Raw genomic sequence first — 16,935 nt, forward strand, 5'->3', positions numbered from 1 at the left:
AGGAGAATGCGAAGTTAGTGATTATTTCATTAGGAAAATATTTGCTACACCTATAATCTGGAAGTGATAAACAACATACCAGAGCAGAACATTACTCTCCAGGATTAAATACCAGACAGAGGAACAAAGCGTTGACCCACCCACAGGCCACTGGGATGAGGCCTGGTTCAGTTACCACATCAAAGACCCTCTAAGTAAGTCATAGGCAGAAAAGAGAGGAATCAATTAAGCACCTGGTTTAGAGAGGATTTCTGATTTGCCCCCCTGTCACTTTCGTTAATCAAAAGCTGTCCAAAGATTTAACGACGCCTATCCTCAGCGATGGCAGCTCAGTACCTAATAGAAACTGGGCCCAGTTCAAGGAAGGTGATGATGATGGAGAATGTCCAGCTCACTACATGCATTTTCCAATTAGCTTAGCCCTTGCTTTGTGAATCACTGTCTTAATGAACGCCCAAACTGGGCGGCTCCGGACGTGATCCAGGCAGGTGGAGGAAAGCCCCGATTCAACAAAGTGAAAAGAATAAATGATTTTATGCGGATGTGGATGGATTTTTTAGCCCACCACGGCAGAGGGGAAAAAAATGCACAATGCGCTGTGATAAAGTGAAGTGTGAACTGTGCTAATGGTACTGGGAAAAAATGTGCTAAACCCTGGGGCGGATGGGTCAATTACTTTTATGTAATCATGGGTCACAGAAGGCCAGGTTAGGAATGGATTTATTTGCAGAATCAAAATGAAAGCTTTCTCTCTTGTAATGAACGTGTTTTTGGAGGTAATCAGTGTACTAGGTAACCTGTATCTCCTGCTGTTCTCAGGCTGTTAGGAAACAGGTGTTTTTTATTTGTTTGTGTGGTTTTTCTCAATAGACTTTATTGTTTAGAACAGTCCTGGGTGCACAGCAAACTCGAATAGAAAGTACAGAGAGTTCCCACATGGCCCCCGCCCCCCCCCCACCCCGCAAACACAGGCATAGCCTCTCTACTATCCATGTCCCCCCGGCCGTGCATTTGTTACAGTGAATGAAGCTATACCGACGGTCATTATCACCCAAAGCCCATTGTTTATATCAGGGTTCACTCGGTGTATTTTCTGCAGGTCTGGACAGATGTATAGTGACATGACACCCCCCCCATTTCAGTGTCATAGACTATTACTACCCGACAAATCTTCTGTTGGGGTTGTCTTTTTTAAATTTAATAAATGTATTTCAGAAAATGTTAAACATGTGCAAAGGAAGAGAGAATAGTATAATGATCCCCACGCACGTACCCATTACCTGCCTTCAGAAATTACCAGCTGTGGCCAATCTCAAAGGGCCATTTTGCAAAAGGCTATGGGAACATAGCTATAAGCAGACTGGTATTACATTTGAGGAAAAGGGAATTTTTAAAAATTTTTTACTGTTTTATTTGAGACAGAGAAAGAGAGAGAGAGAGAGAGAGAGAGAGGGAGAGAGCACGCGCAGAGGGGGAGCTGCAGAGGGAGAGGGAGGAGCAGGCTCCCCTGTTGAGCAGACAGACCAGATGCGGAGCTCGATCCACGCACCCTGGGATCATGACCTGAGCTGAAGGCAGATGCTTCACCGACTGAGCCACCCAGGGGCCCCAGGAAAAAGAAAACCTACAGGAAATTTCTTATCAGTAATTTGTCAGTGAGTTGGTTGAATTATTGTGGGGTGATCATGTGTTGAGCACTAACTGTCCTAGGCACTTTGCAAATGACCTACTTGCTGCTCCTAGTATGGTCACGGGGATCAGCTGGGAGTTTACTGGCCATGAAGACCCTCCCGCCCCACCCCTAACCTACTGGATCAGAGTCAGCAGTTCAACAAGATCCCCACGTGATCTGTATGCGCATTTAAAGTTAAGAAATACTGACTGCCTGACCCAAGGCACACACTTAAAATAGCCTCGTAACCATCCTGCAACACAACAACACTTCGAGGCAGATACTATCTTGCCCAATTTACGGATGAGATAACTGAGACTCAGAGGTATTATTCGGCGTTCCCAAGATCTCACAGCAAATACATTTCAATGTGCCTGGCTTTACAGTTGATGATTTTACCACTTAGACCATGCAGCCTCCCCACTAGGGACTTCACTGTTAGGGCAACTCAGTAAAAAAAACAAAACAAAACAAGGAGAGAGTATGTGTTTGCACAACACACACCAACCAGCCATCTTGGCAACAACAAGAGCAAGAGAAAACCAAACCATCTGCTATCTCAAAAGCGATCGCTTACTCCCCCAAAAGACCTTTTCACTTTTCCATCCATTATTATGGCATCATGTAGACAGCTCAATATTTCAGGGGGAAAAAAAAAAAAAACCCCAAACCTGGAGCAGTTATCAAAGTTCCTCCCTCTTGACAGTTACCTTTGACCCAGATATGAACCAAACTGCAATCACAGGCTGTCCCAGAATGGAGGGAAGGGAGGTTACAGACCCGAACAGCTGGGCCATGCAGTTTAAAAAAAAATCTGCCTGACTGGTGTGACCTCGCAGGGCCTGAAAGGGTAGACAGTTGACAGACTGCGTTTTTACTTTCCAACCTGCTGGGTGGTCTGAGTCTTTAGCTCCGTCCAAGAGCATGGCTTACCCGGACTGACGGGGGACCTCTCAGCGGCTGGGCACTGCTGGGCAAGGCCACAGGCCCTTTGGTGGGCTGCGCAGCTTTCTCAAAGGACTATTATAGGAAAAGGTATAAAAAGCATCATTCCTGGATCCTACCCCCAGGTTAGCAGGGACTCATCAGATCTCGGGAGCTTCTCCCTGGTAATCCTGGGAGGAGATCAGGCCATTTCCTCCTCTGTCGGCTGTCCTTATGACTCTGGGGACCTGCACTAATGGATCAGCATGGCTACTTGGTTTTGCAACGAGTGGATTCGATGATTAATTAGCCAGTAGCGGGAACCTGATGAAGTTCTCAGCTCAAAACCCCAGGGATCCAGTTCAGGTCAATCTGTCCACACACACACACACACACACACACACACACACACAGGCCAGGTGAAGAGGCGTGCAACACGGGCCTGGGATGGACACCACAGGGGTGATTCTGATTGACTTTGCACTTTACAACCCAGTGACCTGGGCACAGCTTACTGTCGTGCAACAGTCAATCCTACTGGAAAGTGGTAAGCACACTGGCTTAACGAAGCGAGCTGTCTTTATGCATGAGATCAAATTCCCAGTACTGGGATCACTTTATCCCACGCTCTTTTTTTTTTTTAACAATTTCATAAGATTTTATGGCCAACCTCACCCTCACGCTAAAAAATATAATGAATAGTAAGAATTGAGTCCAAATAGGCCAAAAAACCTGGCCTGTTAAAATAGATAAGACTAAGAGTTTTTTTAAAATTTTATGTATTTATTTGACAGACAGAGATCACAAGTAGGCAGAGAGCCAGGCAGAGAGAGGAGGGAAGCAGGCTCACTGCCGAGCAGAGAGGCCAATGCGGGGCTCGATCCCAGGACGCTGGGATCATGACCTGAGCCGAAGGCAGAGGCTTTAACCCACTGAGCCACCCAGGTGCCCCAAGACTAAGAGTTATTTTAAGAATTTTTTTCTTGTCTTAAGATTTTATTTGTCAGAGACAGCGAGCACAAGCAGGAGGAGCAGCAGACAGAGAGAGGGAGAAGCAGGCTCCCTGCTAAGTAGGGAGCCCGATGCCGGACTCAATCCCAGGATCCCAAGATCATAACCTGAGCTGAAGGCAGACCCTCAACCATCTGAGACACCCAGGCACCCCTTAAGAATGTTTTTTTATTTCAAGATTGCTTTGGCTATTCGGGGTCTTTTGTGGTTCCATACAAAATTTAGGATTGTTTGTTCTAGCTTTGTGGGAAATGTTGGCATTTCAATAGGGACTGCATTATATTTGTAGGAGGCTTTGGGTGATAGAGACATTTTAACAATATTTGTTCTTCCAGTCCATGAGCATGGAATGTCTTTCCACTTCTTTGAGTCGTCTTCAATTTCTTTCCTTGGTGTTTTATAATTTTCAGGGCGTAGTTATCTCACCTCTTTGGTTAAGCTTATCCCTGGGTATTTTATTATTTTTGGTGCAATTGTAAATGGATTGTTTTTGGTGCAATTGTAAATGGGATTGTTTTTCTTTCTGCTGCTTCACTATTAGTGTATAGAAATGCAACAGATTTCTGTACATTGGTTTTGTATCCTGTGACTTTACTGAATTCATTTATCAGTTCTAGTACTTGTTTGGTGAACTCTCTAGGGTTTTCTGGATATAATATGTCATCTGCAAATAGTGAAAGCTTTACTTCTTCCTTACCAATTTGGATGCCTTTTATTTCTTTTTGTTGCTTGACTGCTGTGGCTAGGACTTCTAGTGCTATGCTGAATAAAATTGGAGAGAGTGGACATCCTTGTCTTGCTCCTGAACATAGGGGAAAAGCTCCCACAGAAGATCCCAAAGAGCCAAAACAATCTTGAAAAGGAAAAAAATCTGGAGGTATCAAAATTCCAGATTTCAAGTTATATTACAAAGCTGTAGTAATCAAAACAGTATGGTACTGGCACAAAAAACAGACACATAGTTCAATGGACTAGAATAGAAAACCCAGAAGTAAGCCCATAATTATATGGTCAGTTAATCTTCAAGAAGGGAGGAGAGAATATGCAGTGGGGAAAAGAGAGTCTCTTCAACAAAGAAAACTGGACAGCTACATGCAAAAGAATGAAACCGAACTCCCGTCTTACACCATACACAAAACCAACTCAAAGTTGATTAAGGACCTGAATGTGACACACAAAACCAGAAAAATCCTAGACAAGAGCAAGAGCAGTCATTTCTCTGACATTGGTTGTAGCAACATCCTTCTAGATAGGTCTCCCGAGGTAAGGGAAACCAAAACAAAAATAAAGTATTGGGACTACTTCAAATAAAAAGCTTTTGCACAAGGAAGGAAACAATCCACAAAACTACAAGACAACCTACTGAATGGGAGAAGATATTTGCAAATGACATCTCTGATAAAGGGTTACTATTCAGAATATCTAAAGAACTTATACAACTTAACACCCCCAAGAAACAAAGAATCCAATTAAGAAATGGGCAGAAGACATGAACAGATAATTCTCTGAAGAAGACATCCGATGGCCAACAGACACATGAAAAGGTCCTCAACATCACTGATCATCAGGGAAATGCAAATCATAGCCACAATGAGATCACACAGGTCAGAATGGCTAAAATCAAAAACACAAGAAACAACAAGTGTTGGTGAGGATGTGGAGAGAAAGGAACCCCTGGGGCGCCTGGGTGGCTCAGTCATTAAGCATCTGCCTTCAGCTCAGATCATGATCCCTAGGGTCCTGGAATCGAGTCCCACCTCCACTTCTGGTTCCTGGCTCTTCGGGAAGCCTGCTTCTCCCTCTCCCATTCCCCCTGCTTGTGTTCCCTCTCTCGCTGTCTCTCTCTCTCAAATAAGTAAACAAAATCTTTTTTAAGAAAAGAAAAATAAAAGGAACGCTTGCTTGTGCACTGTTGGTGGGAATGCAAACTTGGTGCAGCCACTCTGGAAAACAGTACGGAGGTTCCTCACAAAATTAAAAATAGAACTACCCTCTAATATAGTAGTTGTTCTTCCGGATATTTCCCCCCAAAATACAAAAAACACATTCAAGGGGAGCTGTGCACCCCTGTGTTTATGGCAGCATTATTTACAATAGCTACATTATGGAAGCGCCCCAAATACCCATCGAGAGACAAATGGACAAAGAAGAGGCGGTAGATATATACAATGGAATATTACTGAGCCATAAAAAGAATGAAAGTTTGCCACTTGTAACCACATGGGTGGAGCTAGAGAGTGTGATGCTATGTGAGATAAGTCAGAGAAAGACAAATACCACGGGATTTCACTCATATGTGGAGGTTAGACAACAAATGAGCAAAAAGAAAGAAAGAAAGAAAGAAAACAAATGAGCAAAGGGGAAAAGAGAGAGAGACAAAGCAAGAAACAGACTCTTAACTACGGAGAACAAACTGATGGTTACCAGTGGGGCAGTGGGTGGGGGGCTGGGTGGACTAGGTGATGGGGACTAAAGCGTACGCTTATCATGATGCGCACGGAGTCATGTATTGACTTGTTGAATCACTATACTGCATGCCTGAAACTCACATAACACTGTATGTTAACTCTACTGGAATGAAAATAAAACTTCATAAAAAATAAAAGTAACCATTTGAGTTACAAAAAGCATGTTTTTCTAAACATTGAAGAACATTTTATTTTTTACGTCTTTAAAGATTTTATTTATTTATTAGAGAGAGACAGTTGAGAGAGGGAATACAAGCAGGAGGAGTGGGAAAGGGAGAAGCAGACTCCCCACTGAGCAGGGAGCCTGACGTGGGACCTGATCCCAGGACCCTGAAATCATGATCCCAGCTGAAGGCAGACGCTTAACCCACTGAGCCACCCGGGAGCCCTAAAACAATATATTTTTTTAAGATTTTATTTATTTATTTGACAGACAGAGATCACAAGTAGGCAGAGAGGCAAGCAGAGAGAGAGGAGGAAGCAGGCTCCCCGCCAGGCAGAGACCCTGATGTGGGGCGAGATCCCAGATCCCTGGGATCATGACCTGAGCCGAAGGCAGAGGCTTAACCCACTGAGCCACCCAGGCGTCCCTAAAACAATATTTTTATTTTTATTTTATTTTTTTTAAAGATTTTTATTTATTTATTTGACAGAGAGAGATCACAAGCAGGCAGAGAGGCAGGTAGAGAGAGAGGAGGAAGCAGGCTCCCTGCCGAGCAGAGAGCCCGATGCGGGGCTCGATCCCAGGACCCCTGAGATCATGACCTGAGCCGAAGGCAGCGGCTTAACCCACTGAGCCACCCAGGCGCCCCTAAAACAATATTTTTAATACTGTATTTGAATAGTTTGATCACTACATTTTCCTTCTGAAACTTGTGCGAAGATGCTGCTACCATGTTTATCTAAATGACCTCCTTTGTCAGGTTAGGAGGGCAGTCGTTAGTTATCCCTCTTTTGCAGATGAGGAAACTGAGGCCAGGAGGTTTGAAGTTACTTGCCTCCCAGTGAGCAAGGGGCAGAGCCCCAAGCAGCCTCCCAACCATAAACTGGCGCCGTGGTCTATCCGGCTACCGCAGGTAAAGAAATAGCCCAAGAGGAGCCACAGAAATTACCCCCTAGAAAACCAAAGCAGCTCAGCACCTGTCCGGATTCCTAAAGCAGTTGGACATATGTTTTCACTTTGGACATTACCAATCATGCTCATAGGTTCTTTAGCGAAGGGGAAATCACTGGGCCGTAAGCAGCTGTATTCACTAGTCATACTGTGGGCCACCAGCCTTCGGGCTGAAAGCTGCCACAGTGGGGCCCCAGAGCCATGGCACTTGGGGTGGGGCACACAGCTAGCTGTCCTCTCGCCTTCCCTCCCTCGCTGCTCATCCTCTCCTTCCCTAAGGGGAAGTGCGGGATGTTCTGGAAGGCAGGAGTCCCCGCTCAGAACGTGGGGAGCGAGGGTACTTTTGGCCATACTTCAAGGAGGAGGAGGTATTAATTGGCTTGCAGTGTTTCCTGGCCCCAAATCAGGTGCCCTCCCCTGGTTGGCCCTTTTGAAGTCCTCTCTTCTAAAGGGCACATCCTAAGGGGTCTCAGTCTGGATTTGCACATGTGCAGCTCTGGCGGTGGCGGGCTGGGGGGCGGGGAAGGAGCACCAAGGTGCTCTTTGTGAAGAGCAAGTTCAGTTTGTGCAAAGTGGAAAGATTGCAAAACAGTTCCGGGAGAGGACTCTCTCCCCTCTCCCAGGACTGTTTTAATCCTAGCCCACTGAACCCCCATGACTTGACTTCTGCTAGCCCCTTCTGGGCTTAGCATCAGTTTCTGACGTACCCAGGCTATAGAGCGCCCCGCAAAGCTCTCACCCACCATGAGTGAGTCCTGGGGAGTTATCTCCCCCCGCCATGACTAGTAGATATGATGGAGATAACACAGTCACAGTCCGATGGGAAATAAATTCCACACATGCGCCCACTTACATTTGAAAGGCTCCAACTGCTGGAGGCCAGACTGTTTAACCTATCTGTAAGGAAGGGATTTTGGGAATTTTCTGTGAGCCTTCCAAGCCTCCTGCATCTCATCCCTCTCGCTGGGTAAAAGAATGGAAAACGGAGATGCTCATTTGGGATAGAATAGCGTGTGGGAAAATCAGCACATGAGCGCGGCTTCTGTGATATTTAATCTAAGGGTAAGAGTTTTGATAACTATAAGTTTGTAGGAGGAAACTATGTCCTTGCTCTAAATATATCACATACCTCAGGATCCTGGAGAAGGTTCTGGTTTGCATGTTGTAGCAGCTGGATGGACACTTGGAAGGACTACAGAGGGAATTTGGGCAGAGGGTGAGAAACTGGGCTAGAGAAGTCACTCCTTTGAGCCCATGATTCTATGAAAGCTGGAGGTGCCAATTCATTTTGATAAGGGAAGTGTTTTTTTTTTTTAAGACGTTATTTATTTGTCAGAGAGAGCGAGCACAGGCAGAGTGGCAGGCAGAGGCAGAGGGAGAAGCAGGCTCCCCGCTGAGCAAGGAGCCCAATGCGGGACTGGATCCCAGGACACCGGGATCATGACCGCCAAAGGCAGCCGCCCAACCAACTGAGCCACCCAGGTGTCCCGGGAACCGTAGTTTGTAAAGTACAGGATTATAGAGATGGGAGAACAAATTAACGGTTGCCAGAGGTTAGGGATGGCGGTGGGGGTGAGGGGCAGAGTGGGTGTGACTACAGAGGGATACACCAGGGAGATCTTTGTGGTGACAGAATAGTTTTTTTTTTTTTAACCTTGATTGTGGTGGTGGTCACACAAATCTATACATGTAATTAAAAATATGACTGTACACACACATTGTACCTATGTCAGTTTTCTGGGCTTTCTATGGTACTACAATTACGTGTGATGTAATCAGTGCGGGAGATTAGGTGCAGGGCAACTTCCTGTGAATCTATCCTTTTTTTTCCCCTGTGAATCTATCCTTTTTTTTCCCCTGTGAATCTATCCTTATTTCAAAGTAAAAAGTCTAAAAAATCCAGGCACAGTTCTGCATTTCTTTTATTTTTTATTTTTTAATTTATTTTTAGTTTTTAAAAGAGTTTATTTATTTATTTATTTATTTATTTTACAGAGAGAGAGAGAGAGAGAGACAGCGAGAGCAGGAATACAAGCAGGGGGAGTGGGAGAGGGAAAGCAGCCTTCCCGCCAAGCAGGGAGCCCAATGCGGGGCTCAATCCCATGACCCGGGGATCATGACCTGAGCCGAAGGCAGATGCTTAATGACTGAGCCACCCAGGTGCCCCTAAATTTTTTAAAAAAATTTGTCAGAGAGAGAGAGAACAAGTAGGGAGAGCAGCAGGCAGAGAGAGAAGCAGGCTCCCCATGAGCAGGGAGCCCAATGTGGGCCTCGATCCCAGGACCCCAGGATTGTGACCTGAGCTGAAGGCAGACGCTTAACCGCTTAACCCACTGAGCCACCCAGGTGTCCCTCAGACATTTCTTTTAAGTGACCACAAAGCTTTTAATTTATCCCATTTTTCTTTTTCAGAGAACCCTCCCCACATGTTCCCACCCCCAAACACTGTAACTATTGAGAATTAGAACTACAGACTTAAGGAGAAACTTTTCCTTTTCATCACTGGCGGAAAACAACGTCAGAGAATGAAGGTGCCCTCTTTTTTATTTTATAGATCTGATGTGTCAGATGGAGGCTCTTTGGTTGGCAAAGCCTTGAGCAGACTGGGAAGATTCTATATCTGACTAGGCCAAATCTTCTCCCTGCCATGGGAAAAAAAAAAAGCAGAAACACGTTAAATTCCTTTCATGCCTTCTACGCGTGAACAGAAGCATAAGGGTAGGAAAGGAGGGAGAGGGCAGGGCAGGGCAGCTGGGGGTCTTGTGGTTCTCCAATGAGAGGCTCTTCCCAGCTCAAAGGGAGCTGTGCTTCTGGGTTGAGAAACTGCCCCACGAGGTCAGGTACCGGGAAGAGAAATAGTTCAGCCAGCCTCAGAGAGGGGCAGTTTGAGTTGAAGGGGGAAACGTGACCCAGCTTCTCCTCCCCACCTTCCCAAGTATACCAGAGGAGGAGATGGACCAAGCCTGGGCCCTTCAGTGGGAAAAAGGTGGTTGTAATGGGCAGGTTCTACAGGAATGTGGCATGGGAGTGCCTGCTGCATGCTCTCAGCTTCCTGACATACGCTGGCTCCCAGAGGCCCCATCTTGGCCTTCTTAGATTCCATGCATCTCCCTGAAACTTTGCCCAAGCAACCAAATGCTTGACTGTATGCTGTCTCATCTAATTCTCTTACGTTGGGTCCCGGGCCTGCTGGGTTCAAACACTAGTTCTACCACTTACTAGCTATGTGATCTTGGGCAAGCTGTCTTAACCTCTCGGCTCCTCGGTTTGCTCATCTGTTGAATAGGGGGAATACCCGCCTTACAGGGTTTGTCCAGGGTCTGGCACCTACTAGGTGCTTAGCAAGGGTCAACTTCTCTTTGTTCACTGTTTCCCATGGGGATGCCACATCGTTCACCAGACTGGAGGCTCCTGGAGAGAGCTTCCTTCTCTTCCCCGCCCCCCGCCCCCCACCCAGCATATGGTTGGGTGCACAGCACACTGTTAATGAGTCCTTATTGGCTAGGCTGAATGGACCTTTCTTGGCTACCTCAGTGATGCTGATGGAGACCCAGAAATGAAGTATCAGTATTCTGTTTCAAAGATATGAAGGTAATATCCTGAATTCTTTACTTCCTTGATACATTGTTACAGTATAACAGTCTATGTGCTAAGGCCTGCCTTTAGTGCGAATATAATTTTATAATTTATATTTTAAAATATAAAAAAATTTACGATTTTCAGACAGTTATGTAGCTCACGTAAAATTAAAGCCAATGCCTAAGTATCTTGACAAAATGGCATCTTGATCAGTTTATCAGGAGGGGAGCAGGAAAAGAAATCAACTAGACTGACATACTCATTACCACAGAATTCAGAAGGTTCTTAAAGATAGCAAAAGAATCTGAAATTGACACAGTCACTTCTTTTTTATTTATTTTTAAAATTTAATCTAATTTCTTTTCAGTGTAACAGAATTCATTGCTTATGCACCTAAACTCCATTGTCTCAGGACAACACCTTGGTCTGCAGTCATTTGTGAGGGATCATGGAAAGAGGAATGGATCCAAACATGAACACCAGGGGCACCATCTCAGATTAAGTCATTCATTCACTCATTCAGGCAGTAAATTCAGAATTTACGGAGTGCCTGCCATGGGGCTAGGCTCTACGCTTCACAGACACGATCCTGCCTTGTGTGAAATTTACTGTCAGTCACTTCATTTCTCTGGGTCTCATGTTCCCCATCTGTCAAATAGTAACAAATCCATTTCTATCGCAATTATAAGAATTCTAGAAAGAAGTGCAGGGGCCAGAGCCTTGCAGACTGTTATTGTTCTCTGCTGCTGTCCTCTATGTAATGGCCACGAGAATAGCTTGCAATTATTTGAAAATTATGTCCAAACTCTATTTCAAGGGGGCTGAGTATGTTCTGCCTATCTCATTTTCCTTCCTTACATGTTGCCAAGCCAACCAAGCCCAGAGTGAGCAGGAGGGACAGAGAGATCTATGATACTGGGCTGAAGCATTATAGTGAATAGCACTCCACTTCCTGTTCTCTAATGGGTTGGATTTCACACATGGTTCTTGTGATGGGTTCAGGTCCCCTTACCACCCATCCCCCAGCCGCCCGCAAGATATGTTGAAACTCTAACCCTAGGTACCTGTGAATGTGACCTTATGGAAACAGGGTCTTTGCAGATGTAATCAAGTTAAGAGAGGTCATTAGGGTGGGCCCCGATCCAATATGACTGATGTCCTTAGAAGAGAGGAATCTGAACAGACGCAGACACAGAGAGAATGTCATGTGAAGACATACCCAGACACAGAGGGAAGATGGCTAGAGAAAGATGGAGGCAGAGATTACATACAGCCGTGCAGCAACCAGCCAGGAAACCCCGGGGGGCTACCAGAAGCTGGAAGAGGCAAGGAAGGATCCTGCCCTAGAGGCTTCAGAGGGAGCATGGCCCTACCACACCTTGATTTCAAACTCTAGCTTCTGGAACTGAGAGAACGAATTTCTAATGTGTTAAGCCACCCCATTTGTGGTAATTTGTTACGGAAGCCCTAGGAAAAAAACACAGTCCCCAAAGAGAAACAGCTCCACCGTGGACTTCCCTCGGCCCTCCATGCGGTCATGGTGACTCTCCTTTTCTGTACAAGAACCCACGTGAAAACGATGCCTTGATCCCAGTGCCTAAAAATGTGGATCTCCAGAAGGGCAGATCCAATGGTTTTCAAATAAGTCAGAATGGGAAGCAAGAATGCCCCCGACCTTTAGCTTCTCTGCTCCTAAGTTGGATGGAGAATAGTTAAGAGTAGGCAGGCATGGGTCCTATAGGCATGGGGCTGACTAAGCAGGCCGCTGCTGCAGGCCCTCAGCATGGAGATCACCTTCGGAAGGCCATGGAGTCCATTCTGGGTCCTGATAAAGGCCAGTGGGCTTAGAGGAGAACTGACCTCATTTAAGGTTTCTGAGCACTGCAAGCCTGTCTTACCTAGACTTCACTCTTGCAGCCAACCAGAGGCTGCTGTCCTAGCAAAGGAGGCATCCCTTCCGTAGGACAAATGAGCAACTCATTTAATCAATGCATAGGTGTTATTTTGAAAATTACTATCTGGCAACCACCATAGTGAGCACAAATTCAGGCAAGAGTCATTATGGATCCTAAAACTGGAGAGTGAAAGTTTTGTGAGAAACTTGTTATTTATGTAGTCTCGAAGTATCTCCTCAGACATTAGTTATTAAGTACAAAAAGAAAAGTCACTTTTTTTTTAGAGAGGGAGGGGGTGGAGGAGCAGAGGGAGAGGGAGAGAATCAAGCAGATTCCACACCCAGCAGGGAGCCCGATGCAGGGCTTGATCATGACCCTGAGATCATGACCTGAGCCAAAATCAAGAGTTGGACTCTTAACTGACTGAGCCACCCAGGCGCCCCATGAAAAATCATACCTTTATGGCAGAAAAACATGGCGGGCATTTAACCAATTAATCCAAGTTAACATCACCAACAATCATAGATGCCTTTTTATGTTTTGCTCATGCCAGAAATGTGCAACCTCTCATCATGAGGACACATCAGGCAAACCAACTGGGGGGCATTCTACAAAGCAACTGGCCTGTATTCTTCTAAAAGCTTGATGTCATAAAAGACAAAGAAAGGCCGGGGGCTGTTCTAGATTGAAGGACACTTGAGAGAATCAAGAGACATGACAACCAAATACAATGTGTGATCCTCGACTGCATCACGGACCAGAAGAGAAATAGCTAGGAAGGACATTCTCAGGAAAATTAGCACAACTGGAATATGGCCTGTGTGGTGTATCCACGTTATATTTCTTGAATTTGCCAACCTATACATGTGTGTCTAACAGAATGTCTCGTTCTTAGGAAATACATATTGAAGTATTGGGGCAAAGGAATATGATTCTGCAACTTAGTCTAAAGCGCTTCACACGAAAATATGTGTGTGTGTGTGCATGTGTGCATGTGCGCACGTGTGTGTGTCTGTAGGGAGAATGGTCATTATAACAGGATGCTAACAACCGATGAATCTTGATAAAGGCCACGTGAAGGTTCTTGTTAGTACTTTTGCATACAATTTTCTATATGTTAAAAGTCTTAAAATTGTAAAAATGACATATTTTGAACATTTAACCACATGCCTGACGCTGTGCTGAGTGTGAGGTATTCAAGGGAGCGTGAGACACAGTCTTGATCCTTAACCCAGGAGCTCATCGTCTGGGAGGGAAGCACATTCTGGTGTGCTAAAGGAAGCTGCGAGAGCGCAGGGAAGGCATGCTAACCCCAGGCTGCCTGGGGAATGGGGCCAGAGTGGGCTGTGTCCAGAGGGGTAAAGGGGAGGCTTCAAGTGGGGGGAACTAATTCAGTCTGGGGTGCTGGTGGGCTATGCAAGCAGGGCTGAATGACAGACTGTGGGACACAGGGAAGATGCCCAGGCCTGCAGGCAGCAAGGAGAAGCCACCTGCCCCCTGAGGACAGACAACAGGGCATGGGTTGGCAGGTGTTGGGGACCAGGCCAAAGTCACCATAGCTCCTGAGGTAACAGAAGGAATGCCGACATAAGCAAAACAACTTCAGGCTGAAAGGTTGAACACAAGTGTGCTTACTGATGGCATAGGGTGAACTTGGCGGGGCCATACACTGAATGTTCCGGAGACATCAGCCCCCAGATTGATAACTATACGTAACCGGGATAAGAGCATGGCCCCAAATTGGTTAGGAGGCCTAATAATAGACCGCGAGGCAGGAAGAGAATGTCGAGTGATCATAAGAAACCAAAGAAGTAATTTTTTGAGAACATGATGAGCTTCCCCAGCAATAAGGATAAGGTGGTACCCAATTAACATGCAACCGGATGGGGAGAGGTTGTTGTTAACAGGAAAACTCCCGAGGACAGTACAGGGTCCTAGACTAAAGGGAACGAGGGAGGCAGCACTGCTCTTTCAGAAGGTGATGGGGAATGGGAATTTCCACTCAATTACAAGACACAAGGGCTGGGATGAGAAAGAACGCAGATATTCCTAGCAAGAGCCTGATGGGAGCTCATTTGTTTTCCTTTCTTTGGAAAAACCTTTATATTATGGAAAATTTACAAAAATAATGAGAACACTATTAGCTTAAACTGCACGAAAGGGCTGCGATGTGACCATTTTTGCCTTGCTAAAAGGGCTCATTCATGTTTCAGGTGAAAATGAACCTCCATATACCCATCACCCAGGCTCAGCAATTATTTCAATACATGGTCAATTTCACCACAGCCAAATTCCCACCCATGACCCCGGCAAGCTCACTGGTTTGAAGTAAAACCTCTCTGGTGGGAGTTTTTGTTGTGCTTTTAATTGAATGATTTACTATCTAAAAAAAGAGCTCCAAATTACACATAGATATATGTATACCTGTATATAATGTTTTTAGTTAATTACTTTATTCCTTCAGTAAGTAATATACTCACACGGCTCAAAATTCAAAAGGCACATCACATTGTACACCTTGAATATATACAATTCTTATTTGTCAATTATACTTCCATAAAGAAAAAAAAAAAGAAAAGAAAGAAAGAAAAAAGCTATAAACAAAAGGACAAGTGAAAAGTTGCTTTCCAAACAGATCCTGTCACCCAGCCAACAGTTCTCCCTCCTCAGAGGCAGCCTATATGAACAGTTTTTTCTGTGTCCTTTGGGAGGTGTCTTATGCATGCGTTAGCAAAGAGACTGAGAACTATTCCCACTGATCTCTGTACCTGGCCTCTTCTACTGAATAAGAGAAACGTCCCCCTTTTCTCAGCTACCCAGCATCCCCATTTTATGAGGTGCAGTTTATTCAATGAACGCATGCTGGCTGGACTTCCGGGCTGCTTCTGACCTGTGGCCATCCCAGACAATGCTGTCTTGATTCAACGGGGGCCACAATCGTCTCGCACCAAAGCAAGTAAGTATATCTGGATGAGAAACTCCTAAAAGCTGATCTGCCGACTGAGAGGTAAAGTGCATTTGCAATTTCGATGGAGGACTGCTAAGCTGTCCTCCATCAGCCAGACTTATGGGAAAGCTCTCTTCACCCTGTTATCTGCACGCTTTCCCGCCGCGCTTCCCGCTTCCTCCCAGGGCTCCAGAGGAGAGGTTTCAACATCTCAGACTCAGAAACAGCCCCCTGACCTCGGCTTCCTACTGGTCTCCCTCTACCCTGTTGGGCCCCCACGGCCACCAGGCTGTCCTTCCTCCCTTCTCCTTTCCCAGATGCCATCAGGAGCCTGCTGGCATCTCTTCCTCCTTCCAAGTCAGGCCCATGAGCAGGCACTTAGCCATGCTAGCATTGACTGCTGGACTCACTCTCCCAGTGACCTTCTGCAGCACCTGCTCTGCCAATCCCCAGTCCTGTGAAAACCCCACCGTCCATCCTCTCCAACCCCCACTCCCCGGCTGCTAGCTTTTGCTGGAGAAGGTCATGAAGTTGGCTCCGCTACAAAGCCAGGCCAGCCAGCCTCAGCGGGGCCCCAAGGGCTGCAAGGCAATCCTTTTATATATCTGTATCAAATTTCTCCCAGTGATTGTTCCAAATCCTCTCCCTCTCCTCAGATCCCCTATCCATCCCCCTCCACCTGACCCCTCAGTAGGGGGCCTGCTTTGAATTTCAGTGATAGGACTCAGGTCATGGGGCAGGAACTCCCTCCCTTCTCCCTCTTCCCCTTGCCCTTCCCCAGTTCTCTGCCTTTCTCCCACCCCTCAACCACCTGGGGATGAGAGTCTTCCTCCTCAAGGTTGCCTCTTCCACTGGTGCCCTTGACACTAGGTTCTCCTGCTCTCTCTTGCACTTGGTTCCAGGAGCCATTCTCTTTCCCTTGGGGCAAGCTCCCCCTTCCCACTGGTGTTCCTCCTCTCAGTCTAGAAACACTTCCCACAAATCTGTGTTGCTGCTCTACACTACCACCAAACTTGTAAAATGTAGTCATCTTTAAAATTACACAAGTAATTCCTGCCTCCCGGCGGCACTTCCTCCTTCTGAGTCAGCCCCCAAATTTAACACAAAAATCAGAAAATTATAAGCAGAAAGAAAAGAAAAGCCACCCACAATTGCATCAGCCTACTGTTACTATTTTGATATATTTCTTTCCAAGCTTTTTTTTTTTTTAAAGATTTTATTTATTTATTTGTCAGAGTGAGCACAGGCAGAGGCAGACGGAGAAGCAGGCTTCCGGTGAGCAAGGAGCCTGATGTGGGACTCGATCCCAGGACGCTGGGATCATG

General features: G+C 45.9%; 1 protein-coding gene across 2 annotated transcripts in view; it reads right to left on the minus strand.

The window, feature by feature from the left end:
• Positions 1-9,431: 9,431 nt before the first annotated feature.
• LOC125092103 (P2R1A-PPP2R2A-interacting phosphatase regulator 1-like) overlaps positions 9,432-16,935 on the minus strand; it is a 71,526-nt gene continuing 64,022 nt past the window's right edge. For both annotated transcript variants that reach the window (XM_047716410.1, XM_047716412.1), the window contains exon 12: positions 9,432-9,831. In XM_047716410.1, the coding sequence (XP_047572366.1) occupies position 9,831 (1 nt within the window). In that variant the 3' untranslated portion in view covers positions 9,432-9,830. The remainder of the gene's footprint in view (positions 9,832-16,935) is intronic.

This window comes from Lutra lutra, chromosome X (genome assembly GCF_902655055.1).
Source record: "Lutra lutra chromosome X, mLutLut1.2, whole genome shotgun sequence".
In the NCBI taxonomy this organism is placed as follows: Eukaryota; Metazoa; Chordata; class Mammalia; order Carnivora; family Mustelidae; genus Lutra; species Lutra lutra.